General features: G+C 36.6%; 1 protein-coding gene and 1 pseudogene across 1 annotated transcript in view; one reads left to right on the top strand and one right to left on the bottom strand.

Moving 5' to 3' along the window:
* Window positions 1–27142, bottom strand: part of DNAH12 (dynein axonemal heavy chain 12) — a 189930-nt gene that overhangs the window by 140464 nt on the left and 22324 nt on the right. Inside the window, exons 5-14 of the mRNA XM_070359341.1 lie at window positions 27062–27088; window positions 16681–16870; window positions 15779–15851; window positions 15027–15185; window positions 14625–14820; window positions 12866–13054; window positions 10080–10236; window positions 8596–8687; window positions 3653–3831; window positions 75–210 (exon numbers count right to left, since the gene is read on the bottom strand). Coding sequence (XP_070215442.1) covers window positions 75–210; window positions 3653–3831; window positions 8596–8687; window positions 10080–10236; window positions 12866–13054; window positions 14625–14820; window positions 15027–15185; window positions 15779–15851; window positions 16681–16870; window positions 27062–27088 — 1398 coding nt within the window. The remainder of the gene's footprint in view (window positions 1–74; window positions 211–3652; window positions 3832–8595; window positions 8688–10079; window positions 10237–12865; window positions 13055–14624; window positions 14821–15026; window positions 15186–15778; window positions 15852–16680; window positions 16871–27061; window positions 27089–27142) is intronic.
* LOC102266048 (NADH dehydrogenase [ubiquinone] 1 beta subcomplex subunit 4 pseudogene) lies at window positions 20719–21612 on the top strand (annotated as a pseudogene).

Below are 27142 nucleotides of genomic sequence, written 5' to 3'. Positions count from 1 at the left end.
ATTCATTTTCAATATGTGTACCATATTTCACAATGAAAAAAAAATTTTTAATATGTAGATTAAAAAATTCCTACCTTGATCCGTGAAACCAACTCCTGAATTCCTACAGTTCGGGCTTTTTCTACATAAGATATAAGCTCCATCATTTCCTCTGTTGTCTCAGGAACTTTTAATGCATGCTCTTTAACTGCTTCAAATTCACTGCAAATACTGACATAATACCTTGCTTTATTATAGGTACAGTAATTAATGCTATATTACGCTCAATTATGATTACTATAAAATAGGCACTGTGATCCTAAAAACAATCAGTTAGGCGTCTTAAAATATTTAAGTATAACTTAACTGACACAACTCAGGATACACCATAGATTTATAAAATCTATAAAATTAAGGCAACATTTTCAGTGTGAAATAGAGCACGCTTTGGATCGATCAGGAGGCTCTATATCTAAATCCTGCCTCAGCTGCTACTAGCTTTGAATATTTGTGAATTAAATGAAGTTATTAAATTAATCTTGTGGGATTGTTGTAATACAATAATGAATAATGAATGCAGAAGAGCCCAGTGCATAGTACACTCTCAATTACTGGTAACTATGGTGTTAGTATAATCATCAGCTTAATTATTACTAGTAGTAGTAATGTCCCTTGTGAAACATGGCAACTGAAAAGATCAAATCTCTGCATACATTTTAAAAATCCATGATTCTTTCAGAAAGTCTATGTATGTATGAATCTATTAATAGATACCCTATACCTAGACCCATTATTTAACTAAGATATATTTCATAGAATTTTTTCCCTATGCTTTGCAGTATCAGTATTGTCATGCCATTGCTAGAAATATCAGAAAAACTCCTTGCAAAAACAAAGTACAAAAGAGGTAAGTGATTTTTAAAATAAATTTTAGTTCATGCAGGTATTTCATTTATACTATGTAATTATACTTATTCATTCATTTAATAAATAACTGAATACCCACAGTGTGCTAAGCAAAGTTCTAAGCATTGGAGATATAACACCAAATAGATCAAGTCCCTATCATCATAAAGCTTACATTCAAGTTGATGAGAGAGACAAAAAATACATAAATATGTAACACAGTGTTAGGTAGTAAAAAGTTCTATGAAGAAAAAGAATCAGTAAAGGGATAAAGAATAATGGAGTATAGAAAAGGAACCAGTATTTTATTTAAAGTGACCAGGAATGATCTCTCAAGAGAGGTGATAATTCAAAATGAGAGAAAGAAAAAGAAGAGTCATACAAATGTCAGGGGAAAAGCTTTCAAGGCAGAAAAATAACAAGGATAAAAGCCTGGGGTAGCAAAAAGCTTCAGAGTTTGGGAATGGCAAGTAGAGCAGCGTGAATGCAAAAAAGAGGATAGAACATGAAGTTGTAGAGATGAACAGAAATCAGATCACGTAGGGCTTGACAGTATTTTTTTAAAGCTTTTTTGTTGTTGTTGTGAATCATTTTTAAAGTCTTTATTGATTTTGTTACAATATTACTTCTGCTTCACATTTGGTTTTTTGGCCATGAGGCATGTAGGATCTTAGCTCCCTCACCAAGAATCCAACCTACACCCCCTGCATGAGAAGGCAAATTCTTAACCATTGGATTGCCACGGAAGTTCAATGGTTAATTTTTGATTATCAATATTTTAAGAGTGGCTTCCCTGGTGGTCTAGTTGTTGGGAGTCCACCTGCCAATGCAGAGGACGCAAGTTTGATCCCTGGTCAAGGAAGATCCCGCATGCCAGGTGGCAACTAAGCCAATGTGCCACCACTACTGAGCCTGAGCTCTAGAGCCTGTGCTCTGCAACAAGAGAAGCTACCACAGTAAGAAGCCCGCTCCCTGCAAAGAAGAATAGTACCCTCTCGCTGCAATTTAGAAAGCCTGTGCACAGCAACAAAGACTCAGCACAGCCAAAAACAAATATTAATAAATAAATCTTTAAAATTATTTAGAAAAATAGTTTTTTAGAAGGATATATTAATGTTGATAATGCAAAAAATAAGCAGATGATTCTACTGTGGGTGCTTTCTTCTTACTAGAGCAGAATCTGAGTCCCTTTGGAGCAACAATACAATTAAAAGAAAAGGAGGTAGAAGTTCCATGGCAGTCCAATGGCTAGGACTGCATGCTTCCACTGCAGGAGGCACAGGCTCGATCCCTGGTCAGGGAACAAAGATCCCCCATGCTCTGTGACACAGCCAAAAGCAAAACAAAACAGAAAAGGAAAGAGGGCAAATAAGATTAGAGAGAGCAAGTTTGCCCAAGCAGATACTAAACCAAACTGTGAAGTAAGAGAATTGCTGGAGAAGGAAATGGCAACCCACTCCAGTATTCTTGCCTGGAAGAATTCCATGGACAGAGGAGCCTGGCGGGCTGCAGTCCATGGGATTACATGACTGAGCATGTGTGCATGAGGGTGGAGGGTGACAGGTTGGTAGCAATAAACTGGTAGAACTAAAAAAAAAAAAAGAAAATTGCTCTTTATTATTAATTTATTTAATAAATTATGCTTAACATAGTGGTACACATTTCCTCCTTTTAAAGAAGACTATTTATTTATTTATTTGGCTACACCAGGTCTTAGTCGTGGCATGCGGGATCTTTCATTTGTGGCACGCGGGATCTAGCACCCTTGACCAGGGATCGAACCTGGGCCCCCTGCATTGGGAATAGAGAGTCTTAGCAACTGGACCACCAGGGAAGTTCCCATTTCCTTCTTTTGATGTTACCTAATTCACATAAGGAACTTAGGAAGAAACCAAAGCATGAACGAGGCAGAGGAAAATGGACAACTTTTCAACTGCTCTTCTGCCATGAGTTTATAATAAGACAGTTGCTTGTTGAAAGTAGTAGAATTTTCCAGAAAAGTGACCAATATTACAAAAGTAAACACCAAAAAGTCGTGTCAAACATAAATCATTTTTAAAATTAACTATGGTATTGTCATTGCTATTACTCAATGGGATTGTTGAAAGGAAGTGTCTAATACTTTACCATATCATTGTGTAATAAAATTTTGTACAAAATATGGCTAACCAATACTTAACTTTCTGACAGTCATATTTTTTTATTGACTTGAAAATATTTATTGATGTGATAGCTCCCTTTCTTGGGTACCTATTCTCTGTCAAGCATGGTGCTAAATCCTTTACAAATGTTATCTGTAATCCAAACATCAGTTCTGCAAGGCAAGGTATTATTTTTCATAACTGGCACAGCAGGAAATTGAGGCTCAGGGAAATTAAATAACTCGCCTAGAGTCATTTCATGTCATTTTCATGGTAGAGCCAGGATTCAAATCCAAGTCTCTCTGATTTCAAAGCATATAATTTTCTCATATTGCTTCTGGGGAAATAAACAGCTAATGTTTCTTGAGTACCATGTTCTAGGCACTGTGCTAAGTGCTTTATATAAATATTAGCTTTAATCCTTATTGAAGTTGGAGAAAAAACATTGTAAGCACTTATATTTTAATCTTGTATTTTTAAACAAGAATTGCTATTAGCAAACTATCTGGTTGGCCAAAAATTCATTTGGGTTTTCCTGTAAGAAGGCCAGTGGAATTTTTTATTTTTTGACAACCCAATATCTCTTTTACTCTAAAATTCTGAGTTTGGCAACTGATTCTACTTACTTTTCATTTTCTTTCCTATGTTTTGAAGCTATATCATTTAGCAACATGTTTGCAAAGGTTCTTGCTTTGTTTGTTAGGCCTGTCTTCAAATCTTCACAATCCAAACGCACCATAGGGAAATGAACCCACTGAGGCAAAAGCATTATTTCTGAAGCAAGATTGAAAAATTTTCCTATAAACTTTAAAAAAGGATTTAAAACAAAAATGGTTAGAATTTTCAAATTAACCTCTGATTTGACAGTACAGTATTATGGTGAAATTCTTAATTATATGCTATAAGTATAAATCCATTTATTTTTGCTAAGGGATTAAATTTCTTTCCATTGCTGCACCAACTTTTTCCCCCCTGTCCTTTCATTAAGGAATTTACCAATTTAACAGTAAACACCCAATACAATGCCATTTATAGCATCAAAAATATCTGAACATATCACAAGGTGAAATTCCCCTCAGTAACTATTAAAAAGAACATGATCAAAGCCACCTATCTCTCAGTTTAAAAGCAAATCTTTATCATGTGACGATTTGTGTAGCTCACTAATACTTGCTTGCCATTACTAATGCCTCACTGAAAATTCTAGTTCAATCTTCAGGAAAATAAATATAAGAAACTTTTTGGTAGTGGTCAAAATAATCCAGGAGAGAAACATTGTGCCCTGCTGTTACTAAAGTTCCAAGATATTGCACTTTATACAAATTCTTAATACCTAGACATACTGGGGTAATTTTTTTTTTATTTAAGCAAAGTAGTGTGGAAGAAAACCTGACACGTTATATTTTGACAAGCTTTATGGAAAGTGAAACATACCTGTCAACTTTGACTTAATTTCACAATCCATCTTTAATGTTGCCTCTTTACCTTCCTCCTCACCTCACCTCCACCCCCCACCAAAATGCCTCATATTCCTTTTATTCTCCCCTAAGGAGACTTTTTCTTCATTTTCCTCGCTCTGAAGACTACTTTATTTTTCTAGTCTCCAGTATTTAGTTGACTGTGCTTAAAATTTTCAATGTTTAAGGGAACTGAAGGTATTAATGAATTGGTTCAAAGGCTACACTGAGTAGTCTTGGTTAAAAATATACCAAATAGTCAGTTGAACTGACGGCACCAGAATAAGGAGAACAGATGGCCCTTTATCCTCAAGGGCCATCACCCATTTTTTTCTGGGATGTAATTAACAGATATGGAAAATAAAAGGTCTGGACCAAAGAAAATATGACACGTTGGAAACAATGCAAATGTCTGAACAGAGTTCAGTAACCTTTGCAGTAATACTAAACAGTCTAAAATACATAAAACTAGAATTCCAGAATTGAAGGAAGGAGACAAATTTTTTAAAATAATGTGTGAATATTTTCCAAGTTTGATAACAACTATACAGATCTAAGGATCTCAATCTTCTCAACAGGAAGGAATATAAAAGAAACAACAAAAAAGCACTTCACAATCAAATAGCTAAGAAGCAACAAAAAAGAGAAAATCTTAAAAGAAGTCATATTTTTAAAATTACAGAAAGAAACCCAGAGAAGACTTCCAACATGACAACGTGAGGAGTTCTGTGGACATGGTCCCCAGTGAAAGTGGTGAATATTAAAGTGCGTTAGTTGCTCAGTTGCATCCGACTCTTTGCAATCTCATGGACTGTAGCCCGCCAGGCTCCTCTGTCCATGGAATTCTCCAGGCCAGAATACTGGAGTGGATTGCTATTCCCTTCTCCAGGGGATCTTCCTGACTCAGGGATCAAACCCAAGACTCTTGCATTTCAGGCAGATTCTTTTCTGTCTGGGTCACCAGGGAAGATCCTCTGGAGAAGGGAATGGCTATCCCCTCTAGTATTCTGGCCTGCAGAATTCCATGGACAAGAGCCTAGCGGGCTACAGTCCATGAGATTGCAAAGAGTCGGACGCAACTGAGTGACTAACACATTATTTTAAAAACAAAGATTTAATTTTAAACCACTGAAAATGGTCATAAGAGTATACAGAAAATGAACAAACATCTATTGGTGAAACTTTATGAAAATTTAGAAGGAAAAGTGAGAATCTGTGGTATTTAAACCTGGATTTCTCCCTCCCACCCTGCTGCCAGCTCAGAATGTGGAAACTCCACTCCAGACAAGTGCAGTCAAGAACAGAGGGCTCCCTCACCACCCAGGTTTCAGTTGGATGGCTTAACTGGTTTTGTTAAAGCTAGGTTCTTGGTGAAAGTAATTGGAAGGTGGGAACTCCCTTGTACCACACAAATACCACTCATGGAAGGGAGGGTCGATCTTGGTCATGGTACCACTGAGAATACTGAGACACCAATCACACTTGCCCTCGCTGGGAAGGTGGCAGCTCCATAGCAGAAAAGAGACAAGGCTAACCTCAGGTTAGTACTCTCTACTCCACTGAGTCTGGGCTTCCCAGATGGCACTAGTGGTAAAGAACCTGCCTCCAATACAGGAGACACCGGAAATGCGAGTTCAGTTCCCTGGGTTGGGAAGATGCCCTGGAGAACATCATGGCAACCCACTCCAATATTCTTGCCTGTAAAATCCCATGGACAGAGGAGCCTGGCAGACTACAGTCCACAGGGTCTCAAAGAGTCAGACATGACTGAAGTGACTTAGAATGCACACACTCCATTAAGTGCTCGACTTCTTCAGTGGGATTGTCACTGAGAGAAGCCTATCACTATCCCCATTCCCAGCTCCAAGGCCTTGGCTCAGATATTTTGCCTGGAAGTGAAGGAGAAGCATGTCATAAAATAGATACCTCCTAATCTTTTCCCAAAGGAATTGACTTCAGTTGCAATAGAACATGGAAAAATTCAAGCCTAACTGTGCCCTCAAAAACAGTGGAGGTTGTGGCAAGGAGCAACTGTGAGGAAGGTTCAGTGATTTGGTGAAGATTCCAGCTAAATCATACACCAGCTAGTTTGTTTGAGAGAAAGAGCCAGGGAAGGAGACTGTTGGTACGATCCCTCCTGGGATAGAATAACCATCAAACACTGACTCTGGCAACTGCTTTTTCAAGGGAGTCTGAATTTGATTACAGTAGAGCAAGTTATACCTCTATGCAATTGTTGAAAACAATACAGCAATTAACCAGCAGTATGTGAAGACTAACAGCTATGTATAGCCAGAGAAAGAGAGAAGAAAGACATTTGAAACCATAGCCTTTCCAGGATGACTTTCGGCATACCCAACACTGTGGCTCCCTGAGGAGCAACACTTGGTACTTTAGAGGGTGTGGGGAGCAAAACAGACTTCACTAAAATAATTTGCCCAGTCTCTTAACAAATAAACAAGCTAATAAAAATAGCAAACTGGAAGAGAGACCAGTGCCTGGAGTTGCTACAGTATATTACCTAAAATGTCCGGATTCCAACAGAAAATTATGAGACATACAAAGAAACAAGAAAGCAGGACCCATACATTGGTAAAACAAAACAAAATAAAAAAACACAGTCAGGGACTTCCCTAGCATTCCAGTGGTTAAGACCTGAGTTTCCAATGTAGAGGCCATGAAAGATTCCCACAGGATGGTTGAAGATCCCGTGTGCCACAGCTAAGACCCAAAGCAGCCAAATAAATAAATAAAAATAAATATTTTTTAAAAATATTAATGGAATTTTTCACAGAACTAGAACACAATTATTCTAAAATTTGTACAGAAACACAAAATACCCTAGATATTGTATTCCTAACTACCTATTCTTCAGCTGTACATGTGTACTCAGTCACTCAGTTGTGTCCAACTCTTTCCCAGCCCATGAAATGTAGCCCCACCAGGCTCCTCTGTTCATTCTTCAGCCATTTGGGGTTTATTCAACGTTCTCTGAACACCTCTAAATACTTTTGGCCCTGTCTTATGTTACATTGGAGAGGGCAACAGCACCCCACTCCAGTACTCTTGCCTGGAAAATCCCATGGGCGGAGGAGCCTGGTAGGCTGCAGTCCATGGGGTCGAGAAGAGTCGGATACAACTGAGGGACTTCACTTTCACTTTTCACTTTCATGCATTGGAGAAGGCAATGGCAACCCACTCCAGTGTTCTTGCCTGAAGAATCTCAGGGACGGGGGAGCCTAGTGGGCTGCCGTCTATGGGGTCGCACAGAGTCGGACACGACTGAAGTGACTTAGCAGTAGCAGTAGCAGTATGTTACATTTCCTCTCTTCTTCACCTATAAACTATTTCAAAGCCCAGCCCACTTTTCACTTTTTCTAGAAATCTTCATCAATTTACTGACGCAAAAGTAGCCATTCCTTCTTCTGAGGTTCCATACCATTTTGTCCCTATCTCCATTCTAGTACTAATTTCAATATATTACAGTTGGGCTTCCCTGGTAGCGCAGTTAGTAAAGAATCCTCTTGCAATATAGGAGACCCCAGTTCAATTACTAGATCGAGAAGATCCCCTGGAGAAGGGATAGGCTACCCACTACAGTATTCTTGGGCTTCCCTTGTGGCTCATCTCATAAAGAATCCGCCTGCAATGAGGGGAGACCTGGGTTCAATCTCTGAATTGGGAAGATCCCCTGGAGAAGGGAAAGGCTACCCACTCTGGTATTCTGGATTGGAGAATTCCATGGACTGTATAGTCCATGGGGTGGCAGAGTCGGACACGACTAAGCAACTTTCACTTTCACAGTTGTTATTTCTATGTCTGGTTTCCATGTTCAATATAAGCTCTTGAGGATAATGTTTATATATTATTTATTTTTGCATAACCAAAATATTGCTATATGTCTGAATGTGATGAAAAGTATTTTTGTTGAATCAATGAATGAGCTAAATGAATAAGGGGATTATTAGATGAACATATGAGTTTACTAGAATGATGTTTTGAATAAGAAATCCTATTAACTCAGACCGATGCATTTATTTTTTAGAATAAAAAATCTTAACTTTAAAAATAAATTCAAAAAAGCATTAATGAAAAACAGAATTAACACATACCTTTGTGTATTCATCAAAAGTATGATCCTCTGCCTGAAAAGTCTCTATCAGCTTAACAGCAGTCCCATCAATGAGCCAACTGTACTTTTCAACTGAAAATTAATAATCTAATTTAAATCTCAGTTACACTCTTTTAAAAAGATAAAGTACTTTTTATATAGTCATAGACTAAAGTAGCCTACTTAATTAAATATTATTAATAGACTAATAACATACATTAACATGAATAGATGTAATAACATAAAATAAACCTAACAAGCAAACCAGATTAAAAGTAGACTTTTAAAATAAAAAAAATAATAGTTTATATAAAATAACTTAGAGGTACAGATAAAGCTTCCTTGGTGACTCAGACAATAAAGAATCTGCCTGTAATATGGGAGACCTGAGTTCAATCCTTGGGTTGGGAAGATCCCTTGGAGAAGGGAATGACTACCTACTCCAGTATTCTTGCCTGGAGAATTCCATAGACAAAGAAGCCTGAGCCTGGTGGGCTACAGTCCATGGGGTCACAAAGAGTCGCACACAACTGAGTGAATAACATTTTCAACACTACTTTGAACTAATGCTTTTAAGGGCTTCCCAGATGGTGCAGTAGTTAAGAATCTGCCTGCCAATGCAGGAGATGCAGGTTCAATCCCTGGGTCAGGAAGATTCCCTGGAGTAAAAAATGGCAACCCACTTCATTTTTCTTGCCTGGAGAATTCCCTGGACAGAGGAGCCTGGAGAGCTACAGTTCATGGGCTTGCAAAGAGTCGGACGTGACTGAGTGACTAACACTTTCACAGATAAGCCAGTTAATAAAAGGTTCTGGTTAATAGAATGTCAAATAACAACTATTTATCTTGACACCATAACATACTGACCCCATAACATACTTGAAGAGATGATTAAGCTGAAATTGTTAGAAATTACCTTGCTTTTGGAGAAGGCAATGGCACCCTACTCCGGTACTCTTGCCTGGAAAATCCCATGAATGGAGGAGCCTGGTAGGCTGCAGTCCATGGGGTCGCTAAGAGTCAGACACGACTGAGCGACTTCCCTTTCACCTTTCACTTTCATGCACTGGAGAAGGAAATGGCAACCCACTCCAGTGTTCTTGCCTGGAGAATCCCAGTGATGGGGGAGCCTGGTGGGCTGCTGTCTATGGGGTCGCACAGAGTCGGACACAACTGAAGTGACTTAGCAGCACCTTGCTTTTGCCCTTGATTTAACTTTCTGCTTATATCAACATCCTTTCTCTCTATGTTTTGACTTTATGACTCTGCTCCAGTTAATATTCACCCTTTGGACTGAATAACAGAATTCAAGTTTCTTGCGTTTGATCCATGACTCTGTCAGAAACCATGCCTATGCTTCCTTCTTGCTCTCTCTGGTCTTTCATAACAGATCCAGACAACCAAATATCTGACAAAATTCTAGTAAAAATAAAATGGCATTTTTTTATCACAAAAAAAGAGATATAATATTTGTGTCATATATACCGTATGTCTCATAATGTTTTCTTGCGCCTTCTAAGTTACGATGCACCGCCACCTTCAGCTTATCAAGAGCCCATTGTAACACGTGTTCAGGAAGTTCTGTGTCAAGATTCACAGGTGTTGAAGTTCCTGATAGCCAAGAGGGTACTGTTTGGACATTCTAACAGATATAAAAATGACAATTCATGAAATAAATATCTGTACAGTTGATCTATATGTAGATCTTATCAGATCAGATCAGTCGCTCAGTCGTGTCTGACTCTTTGCGAGCCCATGAGTCGCAGCACGCCAGGCCTCCCTGTCCATCACCAACTCCCGGAGTTCACTCAGACTCACATCCATCGAGTCAGTGATGCTATCCAGCCATCTCATCCTCTGTCGTCCCCTTCTACTCCTGCCCCCAATCCCTCCCAGCATCAGAGTCTTTTTCAATGAGTCAACTCTTTGCATGAGGTGGCCAAAGTACTGGAGTTTCAGCTTTAGCATCATTCCTTCCAAAGAAATCCCAGGGCTGATCTCCTTCAGAATGGACTGGTTGGATCTCCTTGCAGTCCAAGGGACTCTCAAGAGTCTTCTCCAACACCACAGTTCAAAAGCATCAATTCTTCCGTGCTCAGCCTTCTTCACAGTCCAACTCTCACATCCATACATGACCACAGGAAAAACCATAGCCTTGACTAGACGAACCTTTGTTGGCAAAGTAATGTCTCTGCTTTTGAATATGCTATCTAGGTTGGTCATAACTTTCCTTCCAAGGAGTAAGCGTCTTTTAATTTCATGGTTGCAGTCACCATCTGCAGTGATTTTGGAGCCCAGAAAAATAAAGTCTGACACTGTTTCCACTGTTTCCCCATCTATTTCCCATGAAGTGATGGGACCGGATGCCATGATCTTCGTTTTCTGAATGTTGAGCTTTAAGCCAACTTTTTCACTCTCCACTTTCACTTTCATCAAGAGGCTTTTTAGTTCCTCTTCACTTATATTATACTTAAATTAATTTCACGTTTCAATAGTCCAGGAAAAGATAACTTGATGCAAAATAATGATTTAAAATATAAAACCTTAGTTGACTTAGTTTTTTATCATTCACCAAATCTCTATAAGGAATTATAATGTTGAAGTGATTATATTAGAAAGCTCTAGAAAGAACACACATCACTTGGATATTGTCCTTAAGAAGTTCACAACTCAATAGGGAACATGAAACATATAAAATATCAATTTGTAAATATGTATATATTCATACTACAACATAAAAATTAATATATATATATTAATTCATAACTACAATAAGTTCTAAAAAGAAAAATGTCATCTCAAGCCAGGAAACTTTCTCAAAGAGAAAGCACTTTTAACTTACAAAAATTTGGAGGATTAAAAGAAAACAACAAGTTATGTACATATACAGTTTATAGAGCTTATATTCAACTAAAAAGTTTTAAGAAGAGCCATATGACATCACCTTTATGGCAGAAAGCAAAGAAGAACTAAAAAGCCTCTTGATGAAAGTGAAAGAGGAGAGTGAAAAAGCTGGCTTAAAACTCAATATTCAAAAAACTAAGATCATGGCATCCGGTCCCATCACTTCATGGCAAATAGATGGGAGAAACAATGGAAACAGTGACAGACTTTACTGTTTTGGGCTCCAAAATCACTGCAGATGGTGACTACAGCCATGAAATTAAAAGACACTTGCTCCTTGGAAGAAAAGCTATGACTAACCTGTGAAGTTGCTCAGTCATGTCTGACTCTTTGCGACCCCATGGACTGTAGCCTACCAGGTTCCACCATCCATGGGATTTTCCAGCAAGAATACTGGAGTGGGTTGCCATTTCCTTCTCCAGGAGATCTTCCTGACCCAGGGATTGAACCTGGGTCTCCCGCATTGTAGGCAGACACTTTACTGTCTGAGCCACCACCTAGACAGCACATTTAAAAAAAGAGACATTAGTTTGCCAACAAAGGTCCATCTAGTCAAAGGTATGGTTTTTCCAGTAGTCATGTATGGATGTGAGAGTTGGACTGTGAAGGCGGAGTGCTGAAGAATTGATATTTTTGAACTGAAGTGTTGAAGAAGACTCTTGAGAGTCCCTTGGACTGCAAGGAGATCTAACCAGTCACTTCTAAAGGAAATCAGTCCTGAATATTCATTGGAAGCACTGATGCTGAAGCTGAAGCTCCAATACTTTGGCTACCTGATGCGAAGAACTGGCTCACTGGAAAAGACCCTAATGCTGGGGAAGATTGAAGGCAGGAGGAGAAGGGGACAATGAAGGATGAGATGGTTGGATGGCATCACCAACTCGATGGACATGAGCTTGAGCAAGCTCTGGTAGTTGGTGATGGACAGGGAAGTCTGGTGTGCTGCAGTCCACCAGGTTGCAAAAAGTTGGACACGACTGAGCAACTGAACTGAACTGAAAGAAATCTGATGAGTAGAGTCACAGATGTAGGAAAAAAGCTTTTGGCTATTAGAGGGTAACGGGGTGGAGGGATAAAGTAAGAGGTTGGGATTGACATATACACACTAATACAAATATGTATGTATATGCATATATTTATATATAATAGATAACTAATGAGGACCTCTGTATAGCACAGGGAACTCTACTCAGTACTCTGTAATGATACACATGGAGAAATAATCTTAAAAAAAAAAAGTGGATATACGTATATGTATAACTGATTCATTTTGCTGTACATTTGAAACTAATAACATTGTAAATCAACTATACTCCAATAAAACATTTTTTTAAAAAGAAACCCAATGAATAAGGATAAAGACTTACCTGCAGAGCTTCAGCTATTCGCTCAACCAAACCAAAGACAACATCTTCCAAATCTTGAAAAGTAGGATAAAATTCCATTTTATCATCATCAAAAGTCAATTCCATCTTAAATATGGGCAGCCTTCGTTGATCTTCTGGGTCAAAGAGTTTTACAAATCCTTCTACAGTTCTCTTTAAGAGATCTTTTAGCTGCATGATACCATAAGTTATTACTACTTTAGAAAGTACAAACCTTTAACTAAAAGTTTAAACCAGTGAGCTATTGCCTATAATTAATTCATTTTACCAATCCATTTAGTCCTGAAAATTATCTTCATTCAGCACAATATGTTCTTAATACAGTTTAAAATAGAACAATATATGAAAACTTTAATTTTTCTATAGAATATCAACAGTCTTAAAATGGCAACTTAGAATCTTCCACATTCTTCAGTAATTTTGTCCCTGGTACAAAAAAAGTTCCAGAAGACCCAACAGCATGGTAAAGACTGAGGGGTGGAGGGGCCTAAAACCCAGTTTGGGGAGTGTCATGAGGTGATGGGCTTCCCTTGTGGCTCAGCTTGTAGAGAATCTGTCTGCAATGCAGGAGACCTGGGTTCCATCCCTGGGTTGGGAAGATCCCCTGCAGAAGAGAAAAGCTACCCACTCCAGTATTCTGGCCTGGAGAATTCCATGGACTATATAGTCCATGGGGTCACAAAGAATCAGACACGACTGAGCAACTTTCACTTTTCACTTTTACTTTCATGAGGTATGTGTTTGGGGCAAGTGAGAGTGACGTACTAATGCTAGCTCCTACAATTACAAGAGCTAATTGTTAAACATTCAAGAATTCTGTGAGCCAGATACTAAACTCTTGGATGCCTGAAAATCACCATGGTAGGAATATTTATACCATGGAAATTGGCAAACACTACAAATCAGGGGTTCTTCTCCTGGAGCATCAGATTTCCAGCATACCATTACTTGAGACTGAAGCCACTGGAACTTAGAAATGTGCACTATAAGTTACTAAAGGATGAATAATACTTTCTTATATATAACCAATTATTAGAAATGTAAACAAAGTAGACAAACATAGATTTAAATAACCTTCACAACATTTTTCATCTCTTAACTTCTTATCATTTAATCATAGTCCTCTTAAGAGGATAAAGGTAAAAAGGAAATCATGTATATTCATTACAGTGTTACATACCAGATTCATATATATATATGTGTATACATGTATATATATGCCTTTAAAAAGGCAAAATTTATGGAATCTTTGGAGATCTTTACAAAAAGGAAAACTTTTTATTAAAAACTATTTTTCTAGGGTTATATTTTTACAATAGTAAAAATTCAAGGAGCCAATAAAATAATTGTATAAAATTCATATCCTCTGTCATTTAAAAATGATCAATAACATTTCAAATCAAGATTTTATTAAGAACAAAATGATAATAAATTAACCTAGAATTTCATAAGTTCAAAAATACATTCTCTAGGATAATCCTTTTATTAATTTTCTTTAATAAAGCTATAGATAATTAGCTTATAGCCTTTAAACATGAGTCCAGTAATCACTTATAATATTGACACATACTTCTAGAGTTACCTCTCATTTTACACTGCTTCCAGAAATGAAGTATTGTTTAGTTAAACTAGTAAAAGTCTCTCTTACTTTATTTCAAAATAATTATATAGCACTATACCTCATAAAATGCTAAATTAACTTTAATAACATTATCATTTAAAATATACATAATCTATTTACCTGATTTGACATAAGTGTGGAAACGCAGTTATAAAATGCATCCAGTTTCTCAGGTTTAATGCCTTCTAGTGCCTCCTTCTTGGTAAAGAGATTTATAACCTTTGGATACCAAGTGTTCATTATCTTCTCTTCTGCCTTTCTAGCTTGTATTGATAAATCATTTCTTAGTGATTCACAATCGATGGGGCCTTTACCTCTATTTATGAGAAAAAAAAATGATTTAAAGCAAACAAACTGGTCATGATACAAAATGAGTGAAGCAAGTAAGATAAGCTAAAAACTTTTTAAATGTAAAAACTCCTAAATATTTATCAGTTATAAAACTTATATAGTCAAAAATATAAAGACTCAAGCAGAAGACATTCAAATTTTAAATGTTAATTAATAAATATGGGCTTTTACCTAATTCCAGTTAAGTCTAGCAAAACTGTATTGGCAAATGTTGTATAACCAAGGTCCAGTAACATTTTCATGGTTGGATGAACAATGTGCAAATTAGCTAATATTTGGTTTCTTGTCTGCAGATAGTTAGAATGCCAAGGCTTAGAATAATCCAGGCCTCTGGAAAAACAAAACACTGTATCAAACAGAACTCAAATGACACATTCTAAATTTTAGTAAGTAATACTTATGGCATAGAATTAGTATCAAAGTGAGAAGAGGGGATTGAGAAGAGAGAAATGGGGTCAGCAATGGGAAACTTAGTAGATAAGCATGATCAAGGTCTTGAGAGTTCATTATCTTCAGAGAGAATAAAGAGATCATTGGTGCCTAAGGAAGGCTGATGGGCCATGCATGAGTTCCTTAACTTCCACTGTGCTCTGGCTCAGTCACCCTACATAAACAAACTTGGTCCTTAGAATTGGGGAGATGAGATGGAGAAATCTGTCTGGCATACTCCAAAGTTTACTTATGAAAGACCAAGTTGAGTTATACATCTATAAAGGTTCTCATAAGTGTATAATCAACAACTAGGTAAGCCCAATGTAGAGGATATATTTAGGGGAGGAAAAAACAGTATTACAGTTCTTTTACATGTTTTCAAAACACTTTTGAGCTTCATAATTTTAGCCTTGAATGTAAGATTGATCAGTTTATTTTCAGTCTGTTATCATAACCTAGATGCAGTATTGTTTTTTAAAAGATTTACTCACACAGGGGATTCAGGTATAGGGCCACCTTCATCTTCAAGCCAATTAATATCAGGTCTCACGAGAACACTTCTCACTAAAAAAAAAAGAAAAACAGTATTTTATAGATAGATAAATACTTCTTGAAAATCTTTGCAAGACCTACTGAAATCAAAGTTTCAACTTTTGATAATGAGTAGTATAGTTTAATATACATCAAAATGAGTATAAGAAAAAAGTCCCTTGTTTGAAACAAAATTAAGCCTTTGGTACTATTTTGGCCCTACTTTGAATGTGAATTTAAATACAGTAAAGCTTTAATAAGTCCTCAACTATTTTCATCTTATCTATACCAAGGTCACTGGCATAATAACTTAAAAATTAATCCAATTAAAAATTTCAAAGGTTATTTCTCTAATAAATCTCCCCAAACACACTAATAATTTCTTACAATCCTATAAGTAGCAAAACTACAACGATAAAGACAAAGTTAAAAGTTAAAAAACTATTAGTTAATAAGCACATTAAAAATCACACACAAAAAACTGAAGTCGCTCAGTCATGTCCGACTCTTTGTGACCCCATGGACGGTAGCCTACCAGGCTCCACCGTCCATGGGATTTTCCAGGCAAGAATACTGGAGTGGGCTGCCATTTCCTTCTCCAGGGGAATCTTCCCAACACAGGGATCGAACTCGGGTCTCCTGCGTTGCAGACAGACGCTTTACCATCTGAGCCACGAGGGAACACAAAAAGTGCCCTTAAAAACGGTGCCCATGAATTACAAAGATTTGATTCGATTATAGGCTAAAAATTAAAACTCTAAAAATACATTCAGCTAAACATATGTTTATTATACATATTTCTGCTTTTGATTGGGATAGGCAGGGGAACAAGTAAGCTTGGTGTGTGTTAAATGCTACTTACCCAAATATCTCTTCATGCTTTTTTCAAAATCACGTGACACCTCGTTTATGAGACTTTGAACAAGTTCTTCTTGTTCTTTCCCTTCCTTCAAAGACTCAGGTACCAGCATTAACATGTGATCCAGCCATTCCTGCTGAATAGGTACTATCGGACTACTCTCTACACATTGTTTCAAATAAATATAGTTGAACTGAGAATATAATAAGAAAAAAATAAATGTTCTAAATGGCGTACCCTTTCAATGATATATGTGCAAATGTAGCACTTCGGAATAAAAATATTATAAAAAATAACATGCTTTTAGAATAAAAATATTTTACCCCAAAGTATGACCTACAAAGAAACTATTTTATATATTTATTTATGATGAGTTCTCTCCAAACTAATGTTTTTAATATACTCTTCACTTTTCAAGGCAAAACAAAGATCCTTTGTCTAACTTACTATTCCTTCATTTAACAAATATTCATTAATTCAACAAATATAAAGGTATTGTTCCAAATGCTCAGGATATAGTAGTAAACAAAGCCCCAATCTCTTGGAGATAATATTCTGGTACAATAGCATCATAATATATTATATCATATATATATCATATATATCATATATATCATATCATATATCATAAATTCTCCCATAAGAAAGAGTTGTCTGACAAAAACAGACATAAACAAATGGAAAGATAGTACCTGAGCTTGGTAAAGATGTTTTAACATCACAAAAATTTTAATTTGTTCCCCAATTTAATGCAATACCGATAAAAGTATCTACACACGTTTTTAAGGAACTGGACAAGTTGAGCCTGAAGTTCAAGTAGAAAAATAAACATGTGAGAATAGCCAAGAAATCCCTGAGAAAGAAAATTTACAAAGAAGAACTTGTCTTAGGAGACATTAAAACATACTCTAAAGTCTCCCTAATGAGAATAGTGTGATATAGGTACATGAATAGACCACTGGAAAAAAAAAAAAAAGAAAGTCCAGAAATAGATACAACACATAGGAAAATGTAGCGTATAATAAATGTAGCACCCCAAATCACTGAAGCAAAGATGATTTTAATAAATATTTCTGGAACAACTGGTCAGCCATTTGGAAAAAGATTAATTTAACAGGTATTTTCCAACATACAGAAGAATAAATTCCACATAGATTAGGAATTAACTGAAACAATAAAACTATACAAGGCCTAGAAAAAATTGATAAAATTCTTCTACATTTGAGTGTAGGGGAAAACTTCATAACTATGATTCAAATTCCAGGTATAGAAAAGGAAAAAATAATTAACAAATTCTGACTGCATAAAATTAAAATGCTTTCATGACAAAAACCCATCATAATAAAATAGGTCAAGAGATAGCTGACAATCTGGGAGAAAATATTTGCAACATATACCTCAAATAAAATGGAAAGAATGCTTAAAAATTTAGGAGATGAGTAAAACTTGAGGACATTATGCTAAATGAAATAAGGCAATGACAAAAAATACCTTATGATTTCAATTATATGAGGTATTTAGAGTAGTCAAATACATAAAACAAAAAATAGAATGGTACTTGGCAGGGACTAGGGGGAGAAGGAAATGGGGAGTGTTTAATGAGTGTAGAGTTTCAGTTTTGCGAGATGAAAATATTCTGGAGATTGGTTGCACAACAGTGTGAAAATACTTAATACCATGGAACAGTATACTTTAAAATAGTTAAGATGGTAAATTTTATGTTCAGATCAGATCAGTCGCTCAGTCGTGTCCGACTCTTTGCGACCCCATGAATCGCAGCACCCCAGGCCTCCCTGTCCATCACCAACTCCCGGAGTTCACCCAGACTCATGTCCATCGAGTCGGTGATGCCATCCAGCCATCTCATCCTCTGTCGTCCCCTTTTCCTCCTGCCCCCAATCCTTCCCAGCATCAGAGTCTTTTCCAATGAGTCAACTCTTCACATGAGGTGGCCAAAGTACTGGAATTTCAGCTTTAGCATCATTCCTTCCAAAGAAATCCCAGGGCTGATCTCCTTCAGAATGGACTGGTTGGATCTCCTTGCAGTCCAAGGGACTCTCAAGAGTCTTCTCCAACACCACAGTTCAAAAGCATCAATTCTTTGGCGCTCAGCCTTCTTCACAGTCCAACTCTCACATCCATACATAACCACAGGAAAACCATAGACTTGACTAGACGAACTTTTGTTGGCAAAGTAATGTCTCTGCTTTTGAATATGCTATCTAGGTTGGTCATAACTTTCCTTCCAAGGAATAAGCGTCTTTTAATTCCATGGCTGCAGTCACCATCTGCAGAGATTTTGGAGCAAAGAAAAATAAAGTCTGATACTGTTTCCACTGTTTCCCCATCTATTTCCCATGAAGTGGTAGGACCAGATGCTATGATCTTCGTTTCCTGAATGCTGAGCTTTAAGCCAACTTTTTCACTCTCCACTTTCACTTTCATCAAGAGGCTTTTTAGTTCCTCTTCACTTTCTGCCATAAGGGTGGTGTCATCTGCATATCTGAGGTTATTGATATTTCTCCCGTCAGTCTTGATTCCAGCTTGTGTTTCTTCCAGGCCAGCGTTTCTCACGATGTACTCTGCATATAAGTTAAATAAACAGGGTGACAATATACAGCCTTGACGTACTCCTCTTCCTATTTGGAACCAGTCTGCTGTTCCATGTCCAGTTCTAACTGTTGCTTCCTGACCTGCATACAAATTTCTCAAGAGGCAGATCAGGTGGTCTGGTATTCCCATCTCTTTCACAATTTTCCACAGTTTATTGTGATCCACACAGTCAAAGGCTTTGGCATAGTCAATAAAGCAGAAATAGATGTTTTTCTGGAACTCTCTTGCTTTTTCTATGATCCAGCAGATGTTGGCAATTTGATCTCTGGTTCCTCTGCCTTTTCTAAAATCAGCTTGAACATCAGGAAGTTCACGGTTCACATATTACTGAAGCCTGGCTTGGAGAATTTTGAGCATTACTTTACTAGCATGTGAGATGAGTGCAATTGTGCGGTATGTGTATTTTATTACAACTTTTAAAGTTTTAAATAAAAGTTAGGGTAAAATACATAGAAAAATGAACAGGAAGATATGAACCACAATTTCACAATAAAAATATTAACAAAAATGGCTCTTAACCATACAAAAAGGTGTTTGATCTTCATAATTAGAGAAAGCAAGTTTAAACTACATTGAGATACCATTTGTCACCTTTAGGACTGACAAAAAATAAAAAATATGAGCCCAAATTCTGTGGTAAGACTATGGTGAATCAAGCATTCTCACAAGCTGCAAGTAGGAACACAAACTGGCACAAATCTTCTTGACAGAAATTTTGCAGTTTCTAACTAAACTACATATTGATCCAGAAGTCCCACTTGTAGAAATTGAAAATACACATCCAACAATATGAAAACACACTTACACAAGGTTATTCATTGCAACAGAATGCTAGAAATATTTGAGAGCGGCTGAATAAATAACACACCGGTGTGTTCTGTGCAGCAATAAAAATGAATGAGGAAATCAAGTCAGCACATCTTAAGCCTTAAACTTACACAATGTTACGTGTCGATTACATCTCAATAAAGCTGGGAGAAAATGTAGATCTCTATAAATGTATATGGGGGGATTTCTGGGGTGTACTGTGAAGTTAAAATGCAAAAGAATATAGTATGATGCATTTTGTGTAAGATAAAAAGGAAAATAAGAACATTTATCTGTTTCTTCATGAAATATTAAACACAGAAAGGATAAACCAGAAATCAACATCATCAGTTATTTTAAAGGGAGTAGGTTGTAACAGAGAGAAAGTACTGGGGGGAGGAACAGGGTAGAAGGATGAAGGATGCGTCTTTGAGTATAGATTTGGATGCAGTTCTGACTTTAAAATATGCTATTGTTTCATATGCTCAAAAACATGAATAAAGAAAATTAGTAAGGATGAGAGGAAAAAGCCAAAATGAAAAGAAACAAATGAACCTAAGTGGATTTCAAATTAAAAACACAGCCACATTGAAAGGAGTATAGAACTAACCAAACTAATTTTTGAATACAGTATTTTGATATATGCCTTCAAGCTAAGTACATAAAACTATAGACAAATATTGAACTACAGTGAGTATATTTCTCACGTGAGTTAGCAATTTAAAAACTGTTTAGGCGCCGGGTCGTCAAGATGTCGTTCCCCAAGTACAAGCCATCGCGCTTGGCCAGCCTACCTACTACCCTCGACCCAGCTGAATACAACATATCTTCTGAAACCCAGAAAGCACAAGCTGAATGGTTGGCCATAAGATCCCGGCTTAAGCAGGAGTACCAGCTTCAGTACTACGACCCTAGTTGCCGAGGGGTTATCGAAGATCCTGCCTTGGTTCGTTGGACCTAGGCAAGATCAGCAAATATCTATCCTAATTTCAGACCCAATACCAAGACCTCCCTCTTAGGAGCTCTGTTTGGAATTGGGCCCCTCATCTTCTAGTATTATGTTTTCAAAACTGACAGAGATAGGAAAGAAAAACTTATCCAGGAAGGAAAATTGGATCGAACATTTAACATTTCATATTAAGTCTGACAATGATGTCTATATTGTCCTATTGTTCAAATAAATCAATTAATCATTAAAAAAAATACAAACTGTTTACCTGTGTTATAGAATTTAGTAAAATAAGTAAATATATTATGGTTCATAAAACTCATGTTTCTGGATGTGAGAAAAGGGAGTAACAAACATGCAAAGAAGGAAGGCCAGAACTCTGTGATTTTGAATTGGAATAGGAGGCATCAGCATAAATTCAAGGCTTTCAAAATAGATGACAGAGGGAAGGATGGATGGGTAGATAGGAAGATAGATAATTTCCTGGCTCTTTCTGTTGAAGGAACCAAGAAGCAACCACATCTCAGTTACATAGTTTACACTTATGCCCCAATTTCTAAATGCCATTCTCTACTAAAAAAGATCCAAGAATCCTTGGAGAAATGACGATTTCAGGATTAGAACAGGAAAAGTACTGTATAAGGCCAGAACATCTTATTGTGTTGATGGGATAAGCTAAAAAGAACATAAGAGGCAACTTGATGTGCTCCCAGTGGCCAAATCTGGGGCAGCTGAACATCAAAATAGACCACAATAACAACACATTAATTCAATAGCTAAAATAAGACTCCATAGTGCACACATGCTAAGTTGCTTCAGTTGTGTCCAACTATTTTCGACCCTTTGGACTGTAGCCCACAAGGCTCCTCTATCCATGGAATTCTCCAGGCAAGAATACTGAAGTGCGTAGTCATTCCCTTCTCCAGGAGATCCTCCCAACCCAAGTACTGAACCCACGTCTCTTACATCCCCTGCATTGGCAGGCAGGTTCTTTACCATTAGCTCCACCTGGGAAACCATAGCCCATATACTAATATATAAATGAATGAGTGAAGAAAGAAAAAAGACCAAGTTCTTCCTTAATACAAAATTCCAACTAAAAAATATACAAAGAATGGTGAGAAAATTACTATCTGGCAACCACCATAGTAATCATTGTTGCAGGCAAGAATGTTACTATTATGAGAACAAGTGAATATACAGGAGATTACTTTGTACTCTTTTTACAATTTTTTATAAGTCTGAAATTATTTCAAAATAATAAGTTTTTAAGGAATGGCCTGGTTGGACATTTTTTCACCTAATTTAAATTATTTTTCAATTAGTTGCTTGCTCAAAATTTTTCTAGAGAGTTATTTTCTATGTCTATTCCACTAATACGCTGCTTGATCTTAAAAGTCTTGCAGTGGTCCCCAATCTCTTAACAGACTGACTCTGTCTAGTTATGAAACTGATCTTCTCCTCACTCTTTCTCTTTCCTCTCTCCCTAGGTGACTTCACCTAGTCTCATGACCATAAATATAAACTGTATATATTGATGTGTTCTAAATCTTTATCTCTAGAATTCAGTTCTTTCTGAAATACTCAGAATAGCCAAAAGACATCCCTTCATCTCCTAGTTTCTAATCAGATTAGAAAACAGATCAGAAACTCAGTTTTCAAATATATATTTGATGCTTACAACTGGAATATACATTCTTCCTTCAGCAAAAAGACATCCGATTTTTCTAAGTGAAACCACGTGTTTCAAAGTTTCTTTTGAAAACTTCCTACTTTAGGTCCCCACTGTAGTCTCTTCATACTTCTGTCAAAATACCTGTTGTATTTAATTGAACATAATTATTTATATTTTTTAATTCAATAAGCATTTATTGAATATTCACTATTGGTACTCAATAACATAGTTGTTAAAGACACAAAGATGTTCAAACAGAAGCAATTCCTAGCCTCAAAACTAGAAAATAGATCACTGTAATACATAAAAAGATCAAGGGAATACCTGAAACAATGTGCTAAGTAAAATAACAAAATTAAGCAGAGTATTAACATAAGAGGAGCAAATCAGAAGTCATCTATCCAAACTCATTGGAATAGGTAGACTTCCTGGGGATGATAACTGAGCTGAAGTAGATACAGCCAGGTAAAAGGAAGCATGGATGGTGAGAGGATGTGCCAGGCAAAAGCAGTGTGGTGAGAAATGATATATTTCCTCAAGGATGAATAAGCCAGTCTGTGTTGGTGAAGCATAAGATATGATAGAGAGAGTGGCAAGAGGAGAGGCAAGAGAATAGGTAGGAGTCACATTACAGAAAGCTTTACATGCACATTAAGATTTAATTCTATGGTTACGGGAAGCCAATGATGGTTGCTATAGTCAAGGCAAAAGATGAAGGCCCAATCTAAGGCTAGGGCAAGAAGAGGACTAATTGGAAAAATATTCATAGCATTCAGGGACTAACTATATGGCAGGTGAGCAGTGGGAAAGGGGGAAAAAGAAGTTAAGACACTGGTGCTTCAGTCATGAGTGAATGGATAAATAGTGATAATTAGAATAAAGAATAAAGGGGAATAGAAGTCTTATGGAAGAAACTGATAAGTTCATTTTTTCTGACATGTTGAATTTGAGGTATTTGTGCATCAAAATCTATGGGAGTCATCAAAATATGAAAGGTACTTGAAATAAGAAGAGAATCATCCAGGAAGATTCAAGGAAAGAATAGCAAGCCACAGAGAGACAAGGAAGAGAAATCCATGAAGACGACAGGGAAACAATATTTAGAGAACCAGAAAAATAAGTATAAGGGCATTTAAAAGAAATGAATATTCAGCAGTGTCAAAAAGTCAGCTAGAATTGTCACTATTTCTTTTTTAGCCATTCTAACCGGTATGTAGTGATTAACTTGTCATAACTTTAATTTACATTTCCCCAATAGTTAATGACATTGAGCACTTGGTGTGCTTATTTGCCATCCATATATCGTCTTTGGTAGAATGTCTCTCCATGTCTTTTACTCATTTTCTAATTGGATTACTTTTATACTGTTTTGAGAGTTCTTAAATATTTTAAATTCAAATCGTTTGTTGGATATGTGATTTGTCAAAAAGTTACCACAATATGTAGCATGTTTTTTCATCTTCTTAACAGAGTCTTTCACAAAGAATAGTTTTTAATTTTGATGACACATATTGTTGTTGTTTTAGTCACTAAGTCACGTTCTACTTTGCAACCCCATGGATTGTAGCCTGCCAGGTTCCTCTGTCCATGGAATTCTCCAGGCAAGAATACTGGAGTGGGTTGCCATTTTCTTCTCCATGATGACATATAATTTAGTGCTTTTTCCATGGATTGTGCTATTTAAAATTGAGATATAGTTGATTTACAATATATATTAATTTCAGATGTACAACATAATGATTAAAAATGTTTATAGACTACACTCCATATAAAGTTTTTATAAAATATTAGCAATATTCCCTGTGCTGTACAATGTATCCTTATAGCTTTTTTATATACAGTAGCTTGTACCTCTTAATCCTCTACCCCTGTCTTGCTCCTCCTCCCTTTCCTCTCCCCACTGGCAACCACTAGTTCGTTCTCTGTATCTGTGACTCTGTTTCTGTTTTGTTATGTTCCTTCGTTTATTTTTTTAGATTCCACATATAAGTGAAAACATACAATATTTATCTTTCTCTGCTTGACTCATTTCACTTGGTGTTGTAAATGGAAATTTTTCATTCTTTTACATGGCTATCGTAAATAATACTACTATGAACATTAGAGTGCATTTATCTTTTTGACTTAGTGTTTTTGTTTCCTTAGGACATATACCCAGAAATGGAATTGCTGGGTCACATGGTAGTTCTATTTTTAGTTTTTTGGAGAACCGCCACAGCTTCCCATAGTGGCCACGCAAATTTATGTTCCCACCAGCAGTGTACAAATGTTCCCTTTCTCTACATCCTCACCAACACTGGTTGTTTGTGGTCTTTTTAATGACAGCCATTCTGACAGGTATGATGTGCTATCTCATTGTGGTTTTCATTTATATTTCTCTGATGAGTGAACAAATATTGAGCATGTTTTCATGTGCCTATTGGCCATCTGTATGTCTTCTTTGGAAAAACGTCTATTCAGGTCTTCTGCCCATTTTTTAATCAGGTCTTTAAAAATAGTTATTTATTTGGTGGCATCAGGTCTTAGTTGTGGCATGCGGGCTTAGTTGCCCCACTGCATGCGGGCTCTTAGTTCTCAGCCCAGGGACTGAACTCGTGTTCCCTGCATTGGAAAGCAGATTCTTAACCACTGGACCAGCAGGGAAGTGCCAGGCTGTTTATTTTTTTGATATCGAGTTGTATGAGCTATTTATATGCATTATCAGTCACATAATTTGCAAATATTTTCTCCCATTCAGTAGGAATATTTTCATTTTGTTGATGGTTTTGCCGTGCAAAAGTTTTTAAGTTTAACTAGGACCTATTTATTTTTGCTTTTGCTTTCTTTGCCTTAAGAGACAGATCCTAAAAAATATTGCTGTTATTTATATGAATGAGTGTTCTGCCTATATTATCTTCTAGGAGTTTTATGGTTTCCAGTCTTACATTTAGGGCCTTAATATGAATTGTGCTTTTGATGTCATGTCTAAGAATTCTTTGCCTATTCCTAGATATTCTTCTAAAAGTTTTTTTAATAGTTTTGTTTTACATTTAAATCTATGATCAATTTTTAGTTAACTTTTGTTCAAGGTGCAAAGTTTAGGCTGAGGTTTGAAGGTTTTTGTTGTTTATTTCTTTCCTTGTTTTCTTTTTTAATGAGTGTCCAATTGCTCCACTCCATTTGTTGAAAAGATTATCCTTTTTCCATTGAACTGATTTTTTGCACTTCTGTCAGAAACAACTGTTTATAGCTGTGTGGGTCTATTTCTGAGTCATCTATTCTGTTACATTGATAACAAGTATTCAATTATGTAAAAATAAAAGGTTTTTAAAAGTTACCTGGAGGTCTAGGGAGAGAAATATTGGAAAACATCCTTTCAGTTTGGCAACTAGTGGTCATTAGTGAAATTAGTGATGAAGTGGTGAAGTTCCTAGAAGCCAGATTGCCAAGAGCAGTGGCTTTAAGCGTGAATGATTATTTTATACCCAGCTACCTACTTTGGATTGTAAGACACTAAAGGCAAAAACTGTAGATGAAAAAATGAGGATGTTAAACACATACACCCCAAAATAACTTGCCATTCACCCAGCCCCACATTAAATATTTATAAATGTTTTGGAGTTGTTTTTACTAGGGTTCTTACACCTAGTAAAGGGACAAATCCACAACCAAAGTCTCTAGAAAAGTTGGGAGGCAGAGGGAGGAGAAGAAAACTTTAAAAGACAGAAAAACTTGAAATAGCTAAAATGAGGTTCTTCCAAAGATATGCAGTCGGTAGGAAGGTACCCTTAGTCCTCTATCCTGAGAGGGATATTTAAGGGATTTAGGAAGCCTGTAGCCCCATTTGGGAATATGCTTCATATATTTCTCTTTTGTGTTACCAGCTCCATAACTTTCCATATCCTTTACTGCTAAATAAATTTTACATGTTATCATCTTTGCAACAAGCACGTCACGGTTCCACTTTGTCACCCATGCACTCAGTGTCTTTTTTTTTTTAATTTCTATCATCTAGCATGTGAGTAGCACACAACAGATTCTAAATAAGCAGTCATCATTACATCAATATCAGCACAATAAAAACGGAAATGCATTTCCTTTATAACTACCACTTTGAATATTTTTTTCTTTGGGATAAGAACAGAAAATATTTACAATTAATCCTCAAATAATGAATGGCAACAAGAATGTAACTTGTAAAACCTGCATTGTCATCATGACATGCTTGTTCCCTTAGGCAGAGGAAATAATCTGCTTCTAAATTTCTTCTCTAGGATGGAATATAGCAGGTGGTCTTAGAAGGAACTACTTTGCAACAGTTTGAACATTTTCAAAACAAGAAATATAAAAATTCAACTCACTGCTTTCTTTTTAATTTCACTGGTCATCTGTCAAAAGCAAACAAATAAGATATAATTAAATCAAGAAAGTTTTAAAGTAAT

Source organism: Bos mutus, chromosome 22 (genome assembly GCF_027580195.1).
Source record: "Bos mutus isolate GX-2022 chromosome 22, NWIPB_WYAK_1.1, whole genome shotgun sequence".
NCBI classification, from domain to species: Eukaryota; Metazoa; Chordata; class Mammalia; order Artiodactyla; family Bovidae; genus Bos; species Bos mutus.
This window is presented reverse-complemented; position numbering and strand designations above follow the sequence as displayed.